The sequence below is a fragment of the Alligator mississippiensis genome, chromosome 9, assembly GCF_030867095.1.
Source record: "Alligator mississippiensis isolate rAllMis1 chromosome 9, rAllMis1, whole genome shotgun sequence".
Classification (NCBI taxonomy): domain Eukaryota; kingdom Metazoa; phylum Chordata; order Crocodylia; family Alligatoridae; genus Alligator; species Alligator mississippiensis.
In genome coordinates, this window is record NC_081832.1 from 78,031,582 (window position 1) to 78,047,472 (window position 15,891).

General features: G+C 47.5%; 2 protein-coding genes across 3 annotated transcripts; both read left to right on the forward strand.

Moving 5' to 3' along the window:
* Positions 1-211: 211 nt before the first annotated feature.
* On the forward strand, positions 212-5,149 carry THG1L (tRNA-histidine guanylyltransferase 1 like). Of its 2 annotated transcripts, XM_006257798.4 has the most exons (6): positions 212-410; positions 2,010-2,186; positions 2,673-2,842; positions 3,003-3,091; positions 3,595-3,702; positions 4,358-5,149. In XM_006257798.4, exons 1-6 carry the CDS (start codon positions 247-249, stop codon positions 4,517-4,519), a joined length of 870 nt encoding a protein of 289 aa, XP_006257860.3. In that variant the 5' UTR covers positions 212-246; the 3' UTR covers positions 4,520-5,149. The 2 variants fall into 2 exon arrangements, with proteins under 2 accessions (XP_006257860.3, XP_019331541.1); XM_019475996.2 differs by lacking the exon at positions 212-410 and having other exon boundaries at positions 2,120-2,186; positions 2,768-2,842.
* A 2,735-nt stretch (positions 5,150-7,884) lies between these two features.
* Positions 7,885-15,864, forward strand: LSM11 (LSM11, U7 small nuclear RNA associated). Its single transcript, XM_059712946.1, has 4 exons — positions 7,885-8,386; positions 12,509-12,648; positions 13,527-13,610; positions 14,368-15,864. Exons 1-4 carry the CDS (start codon positions 8,008-8,010, stop codon positions 14,770-14,772), a joined length of 1,008 nt encoding a protein of 335 aa, XP_059568929.1. The 5' UTR covers positions 7,885-8,007; the 3' UTR covers positions 14,773-15,864.
* The last annotated feature ends 27 nt before the right edge of the window (positions 15,865-15,891 follow it).

The following is a 15,891-nucleotide window of genomic DNA, read 5'->3' on the forward strand; positions in this document are numbered from 1 at the left end:
GGACAATGGGGTCGCCATGGAGACGGGCACGTGGCAGGAGGGAGGCGGGAGGACAGACCAGCGAGTCGGGAGGCAGAAGGGCCGGAACTTTCTTTCTCCCAGGGAGAAAGACGGGCCGGAACTTCCGGGAACTGGGAAGAGGGATCATGGAGAGGGGACGGTACTTCCGGGAGCGGGGCTGAAAGACCAACCAATGGGGAGGCAGGAAGGCCGCCGCTTCCGGTGGGAGCGCTTCCGGGTGAGGGCATGCAGCTGTGGGCGCTGGCGAGCGGCGGGCGGGCGAGGCTGAGCGGCAGCGTGGCAGCCATGGCCAAGAGCAAGTTCGAGTACGTGCGGGCCTTCGAGGCGGACGACGTCTGCCTGCCCAACACCTGGGCCGTGGTGCGCCTGGACGGCCGCAACTTCCACCGGTGAGCTCCGCGCGCTTCCGGGAGGCCCGCGGGCCCAGCCAATGGCAGCGCCGCTTCGAAGCGGGGAGGTTGCTGGGGCGACGCCTCGGCCAATAGGAGCGCGAGAAAATGGGCAGAGCCGGGGGAGGGGCCTTGCGTTGCCATGGCGGCCCTGGGGATGGGGGCGGGGTTGTTGCTGAGGGGATTTGGGAGCTCTAGGGCCTGGTTTCCCAGCAGCCCCTGCCTGGTTTCCGTGGAGACCCCAGGAGTCATGATAGGGAGGGGCAGGGTTTCCATGGAGACAGCCCCAGCCTCCCTGGCAAGGACCAGGCTCTCGCGGCCCATGACCACGGTTCGGGGCCACACTGCTACGGCCACAGGATCCCGCTAGCGCTCCTCGGGCCGGTCTCCATGGAAACCCTGGTCCCACTCCTGGGGTCTCCGTGGAAACCGGCCACACCGATGCAGGCGGATGCTGCTGGGAAGTGGAGTCTGAACGAGGGGAGGGAGCCTGTGACCCTGACCGGCGAGACTGCCCAGAGATGTGAGCACGGGAGGGGCAGGAAGACGCTCGTCCTCCCAGCCAGAGCCTCCTTCGTGGTCTCCTAGATGAAGCCAGGAGGAGATTGACCGGGAGGTTGCTCCCGGATGCACCGTTCAGACGATGACTCGCGAGCGCTGTTGCTTCATAGAGATTCAGTACAGCAGGGGTCACAAAATACCGTGGGCCACATCCGGCCCGTGGAGCCCCGTGATCTGGCCCGTGGGTCTCGGGCTCACCCCGTGTGGAGCCAGTTCGGCACCTGGGCTGGACTCGCGGGCTCTGCATGCAGCGCAGGGGGCCGGTCCGGGGCTTCCTCCGCACGTGGCGCTGGCACGGGAGCCTGCTGTACGCGGCGCCTCGCTAAACCGGCCCTGTGCGCTGGCTCCGGTGCCCGTGGATGGCTTGGGGTTCAATTCAGACCGGGCCCAGAGCCGGCGCACAGGGCCGGGCCGGCACGGCGCTACATGCATCCCGTACCCTGGACCAACCTGCTGTAACGCCCGCAGTGTTGGGTTCAGCTGCACGTGGCGCAGGGGACTAGCACAGGGCATGTGCTGCACGCGTTGCCACGCCGTACCAGCCCTGCGCGCTGGTCCCAGCACGAACTGATCCGGCTTGCAGGGGCCAGATGAGTCTGACGCCCCTGCGGGAAAACACGCGGGCTTTGACAATGTGCCGATGTGAGCCTTTGTACAGCTAAAGTCTGAAAGCCCTTCAGCATTTTAGCTAAAGGCTGAAAGCGTAGGAAAAAAGGCCTTCCCTGAGTAGTCAAGAAATTTAGTCTGAAAGCATAATGAGGCTGCAGAGTGCCTGTGTACGTCCCCCTGTCCGCGCCTGGTTGATTTGGGTTGAGGGTTAAATAGTTACTATAAATATTGATGGAGAAAAGAACAGGTTTCCAGGTGCTAGAAATGGAGAGATTTCCCCTCTATACCTGGAGAGAGTTCTTTTTCGACATGGGTGGGATTTTTAAACATCAGTGTCTGTAGGACGTACGTGTGATGAACACATGCCTGTATGCCTTGCTTGTGTCGATTTCACAAAGTTATGTTTCTGACTGCGTGCTCTCCGGGAAGGTTTTCTGAGCAGCACGGCTTCACGAAGCCCAACGATGACCGTGCCCTGCATTTGATGACCAAGTGTGCCCAGACGGTGATGGAAGAGCTGGAGGATATCACCATTGCGTATGGACAGAGTGATGAATACAGCTTTGTTTTCAAGAAGAAAAGTAACTGGTTTAAAAGAAGAGCAAGGTAACTTCCTCTCTGGAATTTAGCAATTCCCCCCATACTTAATATCTCGCGGGGAAAAGTTATATTTGTCCCCTCTTTTTATCTTTGCCCCTGCCTGTCTGCATAAGCTGTCTGTATGGTATAGGTAAAACTGATGTGTTACACTTATGTACAGTATATGTAATTAGCTGTGAAATTTTGAGGTTATCTTTCTGTGTATACCACTTTTGAAAGATAAATGCAATAACTTACGGTTAGAAAAAAATCTATCAAAAATAGAGGTTTTTGGTAGCGTACTTCCGTTTTTATTGTCGGTGCTTAGCATTTTTCATTGCTCAACAAGAACCCATGCATCATTGGTGGGCCATAAAATCATAAGACACTTAAGCAGCACAACTCTCCACCAGCCATTACCGCTGTTACCCCAAATGCTTACAGATAGAAAGGTACAAGTGTTTTAATTAACAGCTAACATCTGTCTCTCTCTCTCTTTTCTGTTTTTGCAAGTAAGTTCATGACCCACGTAGTCTCCCAGTTTTCCTCCAGCTATGTCTTCTACTGGAAGGATTATTTTAAGGACCAGCCACTTCGGTATCCGCCAGGATTTGATGGAAGAGTTGTGCTATACCCCAGCAACCAGAATTTAAAGGACTACCTCAGCTGGAGACAAGCTGATTGTAAGCATCTTTAGAAAAGAAGGGAAACCCATAGAGTGGGGCACTGATAATTGATGGACATGTTTTCTCTCTTGGGGATGAAGAAAAGGGCTTCCCTTAATAGTCCACTAGATTTGCAGATAGTCTCTCTCTCCTTTGACATGATCTCCTATTTTGACAGGCCACATTAATAACCTCTACAATACAGTATTTTGGATGCTTGTGCAACGAAGTGGCTTGACTCCAGTACAAGCACAAAATAGATTACAGGTGAGTGTCTCTTCCAAGATCACTTTCTTTTTCAGATGATCAGCTGCAAAGAATATTTTTGTTCTTACTAGACAGACAACATGTGCAAAATCTAGTTTCCCAATGGTTTTAAGCACATGCAGTCATGTCTTATCCATTCAGCAAGGTCAGCTGGCTTGTGTGTACATGATGTTTGTCTGGAGGTGAGATGAGTTCTGTCTTTCTGTCTTGTTCTTGCAATGCAGGGGGCATAACTGAGAAAGAGATTGGGGGAGAGATTTTATTTAAACTTTGTATAGCATTTTAACTTCATAACTACTGATTCTGAGTCCCTAATAACTTTGGGTATTGCAAAGTTTGATTAATGTTTAGCAAAGTCATTTGATGATGAAAAAACTATTAAATGCTATTACTAGTTAATTATATTTAACAATTAGTCTTTCTTTCCATGCTGTTAGAAAGTTATAAACAAATTGAGGCTATAAGGTGTGTGTGTGTGTTTGTTTTCTTTTTCTCAATCTCAGGGAACTCTGGCTGGAGATAAGAATGAAATTTTGTTTTCCGAATTCAACATTAACTACAACAATGAGCCCTTGCTGTATAGGAAAGGAACTGTACTAATATGGCAAAAGGTAAAAGCATTTTAACAGCTTGTCCACCCTCACATTTAAAAAAAAGCGCTGAGCAATTTACAAACTACAACGAAGCCACTAAATGATTCTGGTGTTAAATTGTCAGCTTCTGTGGCTGTCCATAAAAGGACACGTTCGAGATGCTGAAAAACGGATATAGATATAGATACAAACAGTTATGGTTGGAGGGGAGTAATTTTTTTGAGGTGGTACAGAAATATCTGGCCATGTAAATAAAAGGAAAGTCTTAATGCCCGAAATGTGAATCATTTGGCTATTTCTGCATAGCCTGATTATAGTCTTGTGCATGTCGTGTTGACCATGCGTGCCATCTTGAAAAGTTCTGCTTGCCTAGGGCTTCATCTTTATTTGCTTTTTTTAACAATGACTATGAAGCATGACAAAACTTGAACAAGGAAGTTCTGCATCCACAGTGATTATTTGTAATGACAGGTTTTCCAAGTCTGATGTGATATAATCCAAAGTGAATATTTGGGCCTGTGCCAGCCTCACTAGGATGGGAACGTTAGCATTAGTACAATGAAGGAACTGGGAGCATTCGTTCAATCAGACTCTGTGTTCCAGGAACTGAACAATCCTATCTTGTTACTTAAATAAAGCAGAGAGAGGATCAAATTTGTGTCTTTATTTGCAGGTTAATGAGGTCACTACAAAAAGAATCCAATTTCCAAAGGAAACTGAAGAGAAGGAAGTTGAAGTGACGCGGACCAGGAATAAAGTTGTCCCGCTACACTGTGACATTATTGGGGACCAGTTCTGGGAAGAGTATCCTGAAATCCTGGCTGATGACAGCTGATATTCCCAGTTTGAATTTAGGTGTAAAGGACAGTTTACAGTTTAGTCTATGGGGGCCTTTGTGAGCTGAAGAGCGTGGCAGGTTGGCTGGAATAATTTCACTTTGTAACCTTTATTGTGAAAGGTATTGAAATCTTAAAAAACACTGTATCCTTGTCTGTAGTGCAAATAGATCCTCCAGCAAAAGCTAGAATCAGGTCCCTTTCAAAACAGCAAGAACCCTTTGTGAATTACCAGATTGACCCTTGTAAGGCTGCATTTGCCTCAAGACTGATTACAGTGTTATAATGTATTTATGTAGCATCCTGGACATCAAAGTCCCAGGCTGCTTTACACAGTTGGTTAAAGTAAAATTATTTACTTTTTAGAACAGTGTAAAACAACAGGAAAACTCTTTCTTTAGATTTGCTTATAACCATGAAGCAGATTGGGGTATGTAGGGTAGTGCTTTTAAATTAAATGCCAAGACTGTGGAGCTTAGTAACAAAATATTCAAGAACTGTACATCTCAGGCTTATATCAATATATGACATGGAACACCAATTTATGAGGGCAACTTTTAATGTACTTCTCAAATGTAAATTACTTTTGTAATTTTTTTTAAACATAGACATGTAATTCCCCCTCCCCACCCCGTTACCCTTCAGTGTGTTTATTGCTCAGACTTCAGCATCACTGTGACTTTTATTAGCAATTAGGAGAGGTCTCAAATGGCCAAACTGTAATAACATTCTTATATAGGCTTGCATACTAGCAGGAGGTATGTGTGGGTCATGCACTCATTTTCTGGTGCCTGGGAAACCACCTGACTCTTGCTGTTCAGGATAGTGAAAGCTAGTGGTGCTAGGAGAGAAGCTGGTTACCTGTGGTGAGAAAGTTTGAAAGAGGGCTTGTATTGTTCTGCATCTCCTCCTTGTAGTTGACTCTTCCATGCAGTTACAGGAAGAGGGGGAGGAGACCAGGACTGATTGTAGCAGTAGGGAGAGATTGCTGTGGTGAGCGTGTCTGAAGGGGTTGGTTGCTGTGCCGATTTAACTACCAGCCACAGGCAGGCGATATACCAAAACAGTTGAATCAGTACAGTCCTTGATCGGGACAAAAGTATATTAATTATGCCTATGTTCTTGGAAATTTAGGGAAATCAACTATATTGGCTTAGGTACCTTTTTATATCAGTATAAATGCATTCACACCAAGGCATTGCAGTGTTTTAACGATATCACCTTAAAAGAACAACAGTTAAAGCATCACAAAACTGACTTGGAAAGGGAGAATTCAGTTTGTGCTCTGCGCTCTGGGACTGGGCCTAGAGACTGGAAGCATGGCGCGAACGTGACTCGGTTGATCAGCGTTCCAGCCATTTCTTTTCACTGGAAAGTCTCTGATTTACAGCAATACACTTTTCTTGGGTGTGTCTACATGCGTGCTTTAATGTGCACTAGCTTATTTTAATGCGCATTAAAGCATCACAAAAAACGGTGTGCTTCTGCTAATGTGCATTAAAATAGGCTGATGTGCCTTGCTGTAGTACTTCCCAGTGTAGGTACTAAATTTAATGTGTGTTAACAAACGTGTATTAATGCATGTGTAGATGTGCCGGCTACTGTTACTTATTCACAGCCTGTTTGGAAAGGCTCTTAAATACTTACTGATCCATGGTATCTTATTACTATGGGACATCCCCCGTCTTCTACCTTTCCTACTACAGCAGTGGGGTTAGGCCTGAAGAAAAAGCCCCTTTTAAGTCATTTGGATCATAAACAGTTTAAATATACATAATAAGGTAGTAAATACTTTTTTTAATTCGCCGTATGCAATCCTGAAGAAACAAATAGAAGAATACAGACTTGAGTGACGAGGGCAGCACATTCTGAATTGATCACTGGACTGCAATTAATTACACCCACTACTATCATTAAACTTCCATATCTCATCTTCCCCTCGTCACTGTATGAACTCTACCAGATTGACTTCTGGATGTTTGCCAGTCATGGGATACCAAGGAGACGTTTCTCATCAGATTATGATCAAACCAAAGAACCGTGGAACTAGTGAGACGCTGCCCAGACACGTGCGGAGGAGGAAGACGCGGGTGGTGGCAATGGCTTCCTGGTCTGGCAGGTGGGTGGCTTGGCCAGAGCCAGGAAGCTGAGCAGGAGGTCCCAGAGCTCCTGGGCACGACATAGCTGCAGTGAGACCCAGTCCATGGCAATCCTTATGACTGCACATCAGAGAGGCACCAGCTTTGGGGCCTGCAACAAAGAGCTCAGCCTCCCGACCCACAGGTTGCAGGGAGGGGACTGGGGTGTTGGCTGTAGTCGTGTTGGTCTAATAACACAGGCAGACAAGGTTTTTTGGGTAAATCTGATATCTTTTATCAGACCAACTCATATAGTTGGAAAAATCCTTTGCAAGCTTTCGGGTATAAATACCCTAGTTGAGGTTGGATATTAGGAAAAACTTTCTCCCTAGGAGGGTGGTGAAGCACTGGAGCAGGTTACCCAAAGGTGGAGTCTCCATCCTGGGAGGTTTTGAAGACCTGCTGGACAAAGCCTTGGCTGGGATGATGGGTGTTTGTGTGTTTGTAAGGAACATGTTGGATGTCCCAAGCCAAATCAATTCCAAATCCAACCGTAAGCGTCCCTGCTACCGGCAAGCATCCTCCAGCCCTGCCTGGGGCTTCACGTTTCCAAATCCTTTGGTGGGTGTCCTACGTGCAGCCCCAAGTCTGTAAGCTTGGGGCTTGGACATGGGGGACTGGTGCCTCTCGAGTCGGGGGGGGGCACCTGCCCCCCTGACACCAGTGATGGGAAGGGTCCCCCGGAGACTGATCCCACTGACTGGGGAGGGGAATTCCTCTGTGTCGATCGGTGGCCTTGCCCCCTGGCTAGTGCTCGCGGGCGGGGGGGGGGCACCAGCACTCCTGCCTCCCCCCCCTAAACAGGGAGTGTGGCCTGACACGGGGCGCACCCCCCATGCATCACCACTGGGCTCGGACGTTGCTCGCCCACCCGGAGCAAGCTGGGGAGGGGGCTGCTGTCTCCACAAAGTGGGTGCGGAGGGAAGACCTTCCCGGTGGAAAGAAGAGTGGGACGGTCACTATGCATACGTTCCCCCCCCCCCCCCCCCGTGGGTGCTCCCCCATGCCACAAAGGTGGCCATCCCCTGCCTGCCCTGGGAAACCCCCCCCCCCCGAGGAAAACCATCTTATTTTTTAATTTTTGCAAAAATCTTTGTTTCTATACATATACATACACACGTATGCATACGCACACACATATATAGACACTGACACACACGGGGGCTACAAGGGGAGGGGCGGGGAGCTAGCTCCGCCCCGCCCCGCCCCGCCCGCAGCGCGGTGGCTCGTGCCCGCGGCGTTTCCCGCGCTCGCGGCCCCGCCCCCGCCCCCTGGAGGCCGTGTGCGGCGCTGCGCTGCGCTGCGCTGAGGCGAGGTGCGTTGCGTTGCGTTGCGCGGTCTGAGGCAGGATGGCGGCGGAGCGGTCGGGGTCGGGGTCGCGGTCACCCAGCCCGGGCCGCCTGGACGTGCGGTCGCCGCACTTCGACCCGCTGCTGGCGCTGTACTCGGCGCGCACGCCGCTGCCCTGCCCCGCCGCGCCCTGCTTCAACAACCTGGCCGAGTACGAGTCCTTCCAGCGCGGCCTGCGCGCCCGCCGCCGCCCCGCCGCCGCCGCCACCGCCACCGCCCGCCGCGGGCCCGGCCCCGGCCCCAACCCCGGCCCCGACCCGCAGCGCCTCCAGCGCCTCCGCAGCCTCATGGTGGCGGCGCCCCGGCGCGACGGGGACGAGGCGGCGCGCGGCGCCAGGCGGCGGCGCGCGCCCAAGAACGTCATCACCAGGATGCCGCGTAAGGGGGCTGGGGGGAGGGGTCAGTTTGCGGGGAGGGAGATGAGTGTGGGGGAGGGGGGAAGGGGTCAGTTTGCGGGGAGGGAGATGAGTGTGGGGGAGGGGTCAGTTTGGGGGGAGGGAGATGAGTGTGGGGGAGGGGAGGGGAGGGGAGGGCGGTGCTGAGGAAGGGGTGCTGGTAAACACGACCTCTGTTGTGGGTGCGGGGTAGCACTTTCACCCCTGAGGGGGGTGTGGAGCTCCCCCTGTCTTCAGGGTGGTCAGTAAAGCGCAAATTGCGCTCGCGGGAAGGAAAGCTGGACGCTGGTGTTCACGTTTAGGCGGGCGAGGTTCTTTGGGTAGATGCGATCTCTTCTGTTACACCAACTCGGTGTAATAAAAGAGATCGCGTCTACCCACGTTTCCAACTACTCCGTGGGTGTAATAAAAGAGATGGCATCTACCCAGCGAACCTTGCCTGCCCGTGTCCTTGGACCGACACGGCCACAACTAAAACCCCATGTTCGTATCTAAGACGTACACAAAGCTAGAACTCGTGGTTCCACAATGATACCTTTTCTTAGACCAACTGGAAAATGGCAAGAAAATTGTCCTTTTCTGCAAGATTTCAGGAACCAAAGTCCCTTCGTCAGGCTCTGGGAAACGTGTAGATGGTTCGAGATGGTAAAAAGTCCCCGTCGTGTACCATCTACGCGTTTCCCAGAGCCTGACGAAGGGACTTTGTCCTTTTCTGCAAGCTTTTGGGAACCCAGGTCCCTTCGTCAGGTTCCCGAAAGCTTGCAGAAAAGGACAATTTTCTTGCCATTTTCCAGTTGGTCTAAGAAAAGGTATCATTTTGGAACCACGAGTTCTAGTTTTTTGTATGTCTTTTTGTCTTGGACCAACACGGCTACCACGTACACCCCTGTTCGTATCTAGGCACTTAAACGTAAGTGCCGAGGTTACTAGAGTAGACACGGTTCCTTGGGTGAATTTGACATCTTTTGTTAGACCAACCCAAGGTTACTAGAGTTGACTTTTGCTTGGAAACCCATCGAGTCCCGGTGCCGGCAATCCCACTGAGGCTCAGCACAAACACTTAAGGCCTGTTTGCATGGGATTCCTAGCAGGATTGGGCCTACACGTGTGTCGAGGGACTTCATGTCAGATACCTGGGTTGCAAAATTATGGGCCAGACTTAAAGTCTGTGCAAGGAACCGTCCTGACAGGGCAGCGCTCATGTCTCCAGTAAAGAAGTCAAATGGCTTGGAAAGGAAACGTGCTGTAAATGTTTGTTCAATCGCTCCTTAATGTGGGGTTTTGAAGAAGATTGTGACGCAACTCGCCTTTTAACTAACGTATGAGAAGCTGTGAAATGGTGTATTTTAAGCATATTTTATAGCCATAATTCTGTGCTTTCTATGTACTGTACTATGTACATATATAAGGCAATCGGGACTTGTGATAGAGATGATATCTTTTATTCGACCAACAAGATTTTTGCAAAAAAATTGCTTTAATTCTTTAATTAATAAAAGATATCATCTCTACTGTGCATCCTGATTGCCTTTTCCTCTAGACCAATACCATGTACATTTGGATACCATGTACATTTTATATTATATATATATATATATATATATATATATATATATATATATATATATATATATACACACACACACATATTTTATATTTATATGTGTGTGTGTGTGTGTATTATATATATATATATATATATATATATATATATATATATATATATATAAAAATACACACACACACACACACACACACATATATATATATATATATAATATGTACTATATACTGGGACCCTGCAGTTTGCTGGGGCCTTGATACGAGTTCATGAAGTCCTAGTCACCGGGTCCTGGACACTCTCTGCGTGTATCTGACTGGTCTGTCTGTGTTAGTAAGTGGATATTCAGATGAGATGCGCTTTAGTAGATGTGTGGCTTGTGATGAGTATTCCTGTGCCGCACGTTCACGCTGTGGTGTTCATAGATAGCTGTGACCAGGGGTGAAGTCACCCCATCATTCCCACCCTGTGATGTAAAGGGCTACCTGGGAAGCCAGGCTTCCTGCCTGTTCCATAAGTTATCTAAGGTGAGACTAAAAGCGGAGGAGAAGCTGCTGTAAAGTGCCTTTCTGGTAGCAAGGGCAAGTGACTTCTCTCTCCCAGCCTGCTGAAAGCAGGAAAGGCACCTGGTGGCGGTTGCAAAGTGTTCTTCGTTGCCTTGCTCTTGTTTTTGAACGTGCTTTGTGCTAAAGCCACCCCCAAGGAAAGACACTTCACTAGAATTTGGGACTTCATTTTATCTTTCTTGGTTGGAGTAGCTGCCCTCTAGTTCACCATACCTGCCTTCTAAGGGATTACTAGAAAGCTATTAAATGTACATTTATCTTTTGTACAAATAGGGCCTTGATTTTGAGGATGTCGCTAACTAGGTGAAGCTTTCTTCTGCATTGATGGAAAAAAGTGATGATCAACAGTGGTACCTCCGTGGATAAAGCCACGGGCAAAAATAGTTGCATGCAGAGCCTGGGTATAATGCTTTTTGATGTTTGCAAGGCAGGTATGTTCTGCGGAGATGAGTTACCTGACTTGCTGCTTGTTTCCTGAGAAACGAATGTCAGATTATGGAAGTGTGTTGTGAATAATGTGTTTTTTGCCCTTGTGATCAAATGAAGTTGGAGACTGAGGACAGGAATTAAAGATGTGGGAACAGCATGTGTCTTCCATAGATGCAGAAGTGATGCAAAAACAATGTTTCTTGCTGGTGCTGAAATGCCTAGTGTTCTGGTAAGTGCGAGGGGTGGTAGAAATGAGGAAGATATTCAGGTTGGTTTTTATAAGAAGCTACACCATCAGGTACATTTTTATTGTATTTTTAAAATATATTCCCAATTATGTGAGGTTTTAAATGTGTAGTTTGTGTGCGCAGGTTGGAATTGCGCATCTAACTCATGGTAGTGTTGAGCTGATGTCGTCAGCATGGTCCAGGAAATATGCGAGATGTAAAAATCCTGTGTTGTGGGTGATGATCACCTTGTATTGGACCGGTTGTATGGTTGGTATAGACGTAGGCAAGCTTTTGGGTATCGCGGGACCCTTCCTCAGGCATCTGAAATAAAAGGTTTTCTGGCTGTCTTGCCACCTGTAGTTGTCATTGAAACGGCTTCACGAATGGTAACAGAGGGTGAAATTGTAGTTGAGGCATCGCCTAGGTGCATTTACCACTGTGTTGTCAGGGAGCTGTGCAGCAGGGGATTCACTTTTTAACATGGTGCTTGCAGCCTAGGACCACGCGGTAGCAGGGAAGGTATGATTTTCCCCTGAGTTTGTAGCATCTGTCCACTGTGGGTCAAAGAGTTAAAACTGCAGTTCAGCAAATCTCCTCCATGCTGGGTGATCAGCCCTTTTGCTGCTTTGTCACGGGATCGAGAACCCGGGGGTAAATACTGTGCAGCTAATCCAGGCAGCTCGTCCCGTGTGAAAGGCACTCTGGCAAGGAGAACCGCCGTGGTCAGCTGCTGAAACAAGAATTTCTCGTTATATTAGATTGACCAAGGATATTGGATCAAAGAATGTCTAGTGATCTGTTGTTTTAGACTCTTCATAAAGGGAATTAACACATCTGTAAATGGATCAGGTGCCAAAAGTTGCTGACACAATTTGGCTAATTTTTTAGCTTAACAGTGACATTCATTTCAGAGAATGTGTGCCCTGACCGCGGTAGGCAGTTATGGCTTTGCTGGCCCTTTTAGGAGTCTGTTCCTTAATCGTAATGCTAAAACATAAGGGAAGAAGTGGATGTTTTTGAGACGTAGCAAAACAGTTCCTGTCCTTAATAGATAAGGCTCATTTAGTTCTCAGCTATGTTAAGAAGGGGCCTTCCTATATCATAATTTGTGTCATCCGACTATAAATGGAGGTTCTCTGTATTGGGAATGACAGATGGGTGGGTGTAATACATGGTAACACGGTGGATTGTCTGTTTTATTGTGTTATAGAACAGCACGGGGGTAGGGTTTGCTATATATCTAAAACAAACCAGGCCCTCTATTTTTTTTCTGTATGAAATGCGCTATGCTGACCAATGGTTTTTGATATCTGTTCTAGTTCATGAAGGCAGCCCGCTTGGGGAGCTTCATCGCTGTGTCCGAGATGGCGTGAAAATCAACGTCCATATTCGCACTTTCAAAGGGCTGCGTGGTGTCTGCACGGGGTTTCTGGTCGCATTTGACAAATTCTGGAATATGGTAACTATTGTGCTGCTCTTTGATTTACAGCTACTGCATTGGAAACATGGGTGCCAGACAGGGAGTGGACTGGCAAGTTGGTACTTTGGAGGATTCTTTAAAAAGAGAATCCCATTTCTTGATATTAAAACAACAAGGACACAGTCTGATCACAGGTTTTCAGTTTTGAGTCTCATTTTTCCTGACTAAACTGTCAAGAAGGGAGCTCCTCACTTGATAGCATTTACAAAAAGTTCTGCCATTTAATCATTTAGCATCTTGCTATTAGTCATGAGATACGAGATAAAGTGTTTGTTACACTGCGCTGTAGCCTGGGTGCGCACTGGGAGATGCTGAGAGAGAGCGAGAAGTGCAGTGGCTGCAGTGTGGTTTGAGATGACTGTACGCAGCATCCAGCATTGGGGAGAAGTAAATCACTGGTGACGTTCAAGCTCTATTAATCCTTCTTCCCCTCAGTTTCCTCTCTTAGGTATCAGCTACGAAACCAGAACAGGGTAAGGGAAGCTCCCCCCAAATTTCCAAAAAAAAGAGACTGAATGGAGTGAGGCGTTACAGGACTGTGATCTCTAAGTGAGAGAGAAGGTTAGAAACAGGGTGGGAATACTCAGTGTCATCTTGGGGTATTAAAAAAAGGTTTATGCCTGAAGAGAAGAGGAAGATTTAGGCAATAGAGTAGAAATGCCCACTAGGCTCTGTGGCTCCTCTGTTTCTGTACCTCAGTATAACAAGTGTGTTTTGGATATTTGGAAATCTACTCCAGAACATGGCGTGTCCTTTGAATGGATCGTCCATGAGATGAGAGAGCTGTGTATTATGGTTTATAAAGCTGTTTTCCTCTTTTATCTTTCCTTTTTTAACTTTCCTTTTTTATCTTTCAGGCCCTAACAGATGTAGACGAAACGTATAGAAAACCTGTACTGGGGAAGGCATTCTACAATGAGCCCCAGCTTACACTTACCAGGGTAGGTAGCCTTCTGCCTGCATGTTAACTGGCCTTGTATACCTTACTTTTCATTGTGGTGAAATATGTAGCATCAACCTGAAAGTCCTGGTTATGTCTGAAATGTACCTACTCCAGATTTTATTGGAACGGGAAAAACTCAGAGAAGCAAAAATGCTTTTTTGCTATATTTTACAAGTTCAGTTTGGGCTGTTGATGGCACTTTTAAAAACAGCCTAATTGGCGTTAGATATTGACTTCCTGTCTCCTGCAGTGTCACAAAACCATCACTCCTGTGCATCGCTCCGGAGTAGGAGCCTGCATGTTTTCCCAAACTGCATGAGAGGATGTTTATCAACAGGGACTAAACGAGCCAAGGAGTCGAGTCCATACTAGGATAGGTTTTCCATCTATTTGGGATTGACATGCCAGTCTGCTGTCTGTTTAATGCGTCAGTGTTGCCCAAATCCCAAAGTACTGACATAAAATGGAGCTTCTCTTCCAGTTTCAGTGCTGTTGCATTGTCAGATTCATTTCTAAGCTTGCCTAAGTCTATTTGATACATTTGGTCTAATAAAAGACATCGCCCACAAAAATAGTTGCTTTCTGTAGTCATGATATGCCAAAATCGTGACTGCAGTGGTAAAAAGAGCTGTTCAGCAGTCATACATTATTACATATGCTGATTGTTGGTCACATGCTCAAAATTTGACTTGAGCATGGAGAATGAGAAGCCTGTTTCTCTGAATGTGGCCACTTAACTGAGTGTTCCCTTACAGCTGTTTGACAGGCTCAAACTACAGGAGTCTTCTGAAAAGAAGGGAGCTGATACAAAGACTGAGCCAGAGGAGACAGCCACAACAAGCGAACCCCAGCCCCTCGGGCGGAAAGTTGGGTCAGGATGGGGGAGAGCCGAAGAGGAGCGAGAGACGCAGAAACACGTGGGCAGAGGTGGAGAAAAGAAGACAGCAGGCGACAGCTTGCCTCTGGTAGTCAGAAATGAGGCTGACTTACCAGGCAGGACTGCCCAGACAGAGGGCACTGGTGCAGGAGCTACCGCTGCAAGAAGCCAGCCCCGGAAAAAAAAGAGGCCCAAGGTGGATTATCAGCAGGTGTTCACACGCCACATAAACCAGATATTTATCCGAGGAGAGAATGTCTTGCTTGTCCACTTAGCGCATTGACTTGGCAGAGCTGAGTCAGTATATTTAATCAATAGCATGAATCACAGCTACAGCTCTGGCTAAGCATCGTTGTGAAGCAGTATGGTATTATAACTAGATTCCCATTCTTTAATTGTAACAGGATAGGGGAAATTGCTATGTCTGTCTTGCCAGGGCATCTTGAAGCAGTAGCTACCAGAGCAGCCGGTCTTACACCTCTGTCAAGGGGCTTGGGACAAGTTCAGCAAGACGCTTTGGTCCTGTGAGGTGAGGGGAAACTGGCAGGATCTGGCAGGGACCCTGGTCCCTTTAAAGGGCTTCAGGAAGCGGGTTGGGAAGTGAATTAGGGTGCTTCATTTGGAACAAAAATGTTGTTCCAGTTCAAGAACATGTAATTCTACACAGTCTAAAATGAGTGCCCAATCCTAAATATTCTACTTCCTCTAAGTTGTTGCAAAACCAGTTTTCACTGACAAAGTCAATAGTTTTTAAATGCAAGTAAATGAAGAATCCATAGTTTCCCCTTTCACCAGGCCTAGCTTTGCCCATGCACCCCAGTCCCTTTGTTCAAGCCTGTTGCTAACGAGGACTGAATTGTGATATGGTCTGAGGCATCTCAGTGAGCACCACCTAAAATTCCTCTTTATATCAGGGAACTGAGACAGGATTTGTGCTTGCTTCTAAGCGCAAAGCTTGAGCTCTTACCCATTGTGTCATGCTGCCTTCCCACGCTATCAGCAAGCACTTAGCAATGTCAGTCCAGGAGCTTTCTTCCCTGGAGTTCTTCTGCAAGTGTTATAATGGGAGGAAGCACCTGGGAAATCAGTCTTTTCTATTTCTTGTTGTAGCGTTATACACGGTGATGTATTTTTCTTGTCAGATTTTTAAAATAAGTTTTTGTGCTGAGCACAGCCGTACTGTAACTGAGCACCTCTGAGGTTCCCTCTATTGAAACTAGAGGCACCACCTCACCAGCAGATCTGATAGGATCCAGGTCTTCGTGATGCTTTCCTATCTCTACAAATGATGCTGCTTTGAATTCCATCTGAACTGAGCTTCAGAGATGTGCTTCGAATTAATGAAGTATAAAAATTAAAGCCAAACTGTAGCAAATGAGTAGCTTATTTTGATAGCTTTCTT

Bases quoted from the DNA above. Each gene is read 5' to 3' on its own strand.
- LSM11 (XM_059712946.1), top strand. From the start codon at position 8,008: ATGGCGGCGGAGCGGTCGGGGTCGGGGTCGCGGTCACCCAGCCCGGGC. The intron at 8,387-12,508 runs GTAAGGGGGCTG...TATCTGTTCTAG, and splicing joins CGTCATCACCAGGATGCCGC to TTCATGAAGGCAGCCCGCTT. The intron at 13,611-14,367 runs GTAGGTAGCCTT...GTTCCCTTACAG, and splicing joins CCCAGCTTACACTTACCAGG to CTGTTTGACAGGCTCAAACT.
- THG1L (XM_006257798.4), top strand. From the start codon at position 247: ATGCAGCTGTGGGCGCTGGCGAGCGGCGGGCGGGCGAGGCTGAGCGGC. The intron at 2,187-2,672 runs GTAACTTCCTCT...TGTTTTTGCAAG, and splicing joins TGGTTTAAAAGAAGAGCAAG to TAAGTTCATGACCCACGTAG. The intron at 2,843-3,002 runs GTAAGCATCTTT...CTATTTTGACAG, and splicing joins CAGCTGGAGACAAGCTGATT to GCCACATTAATAACCTCTAC.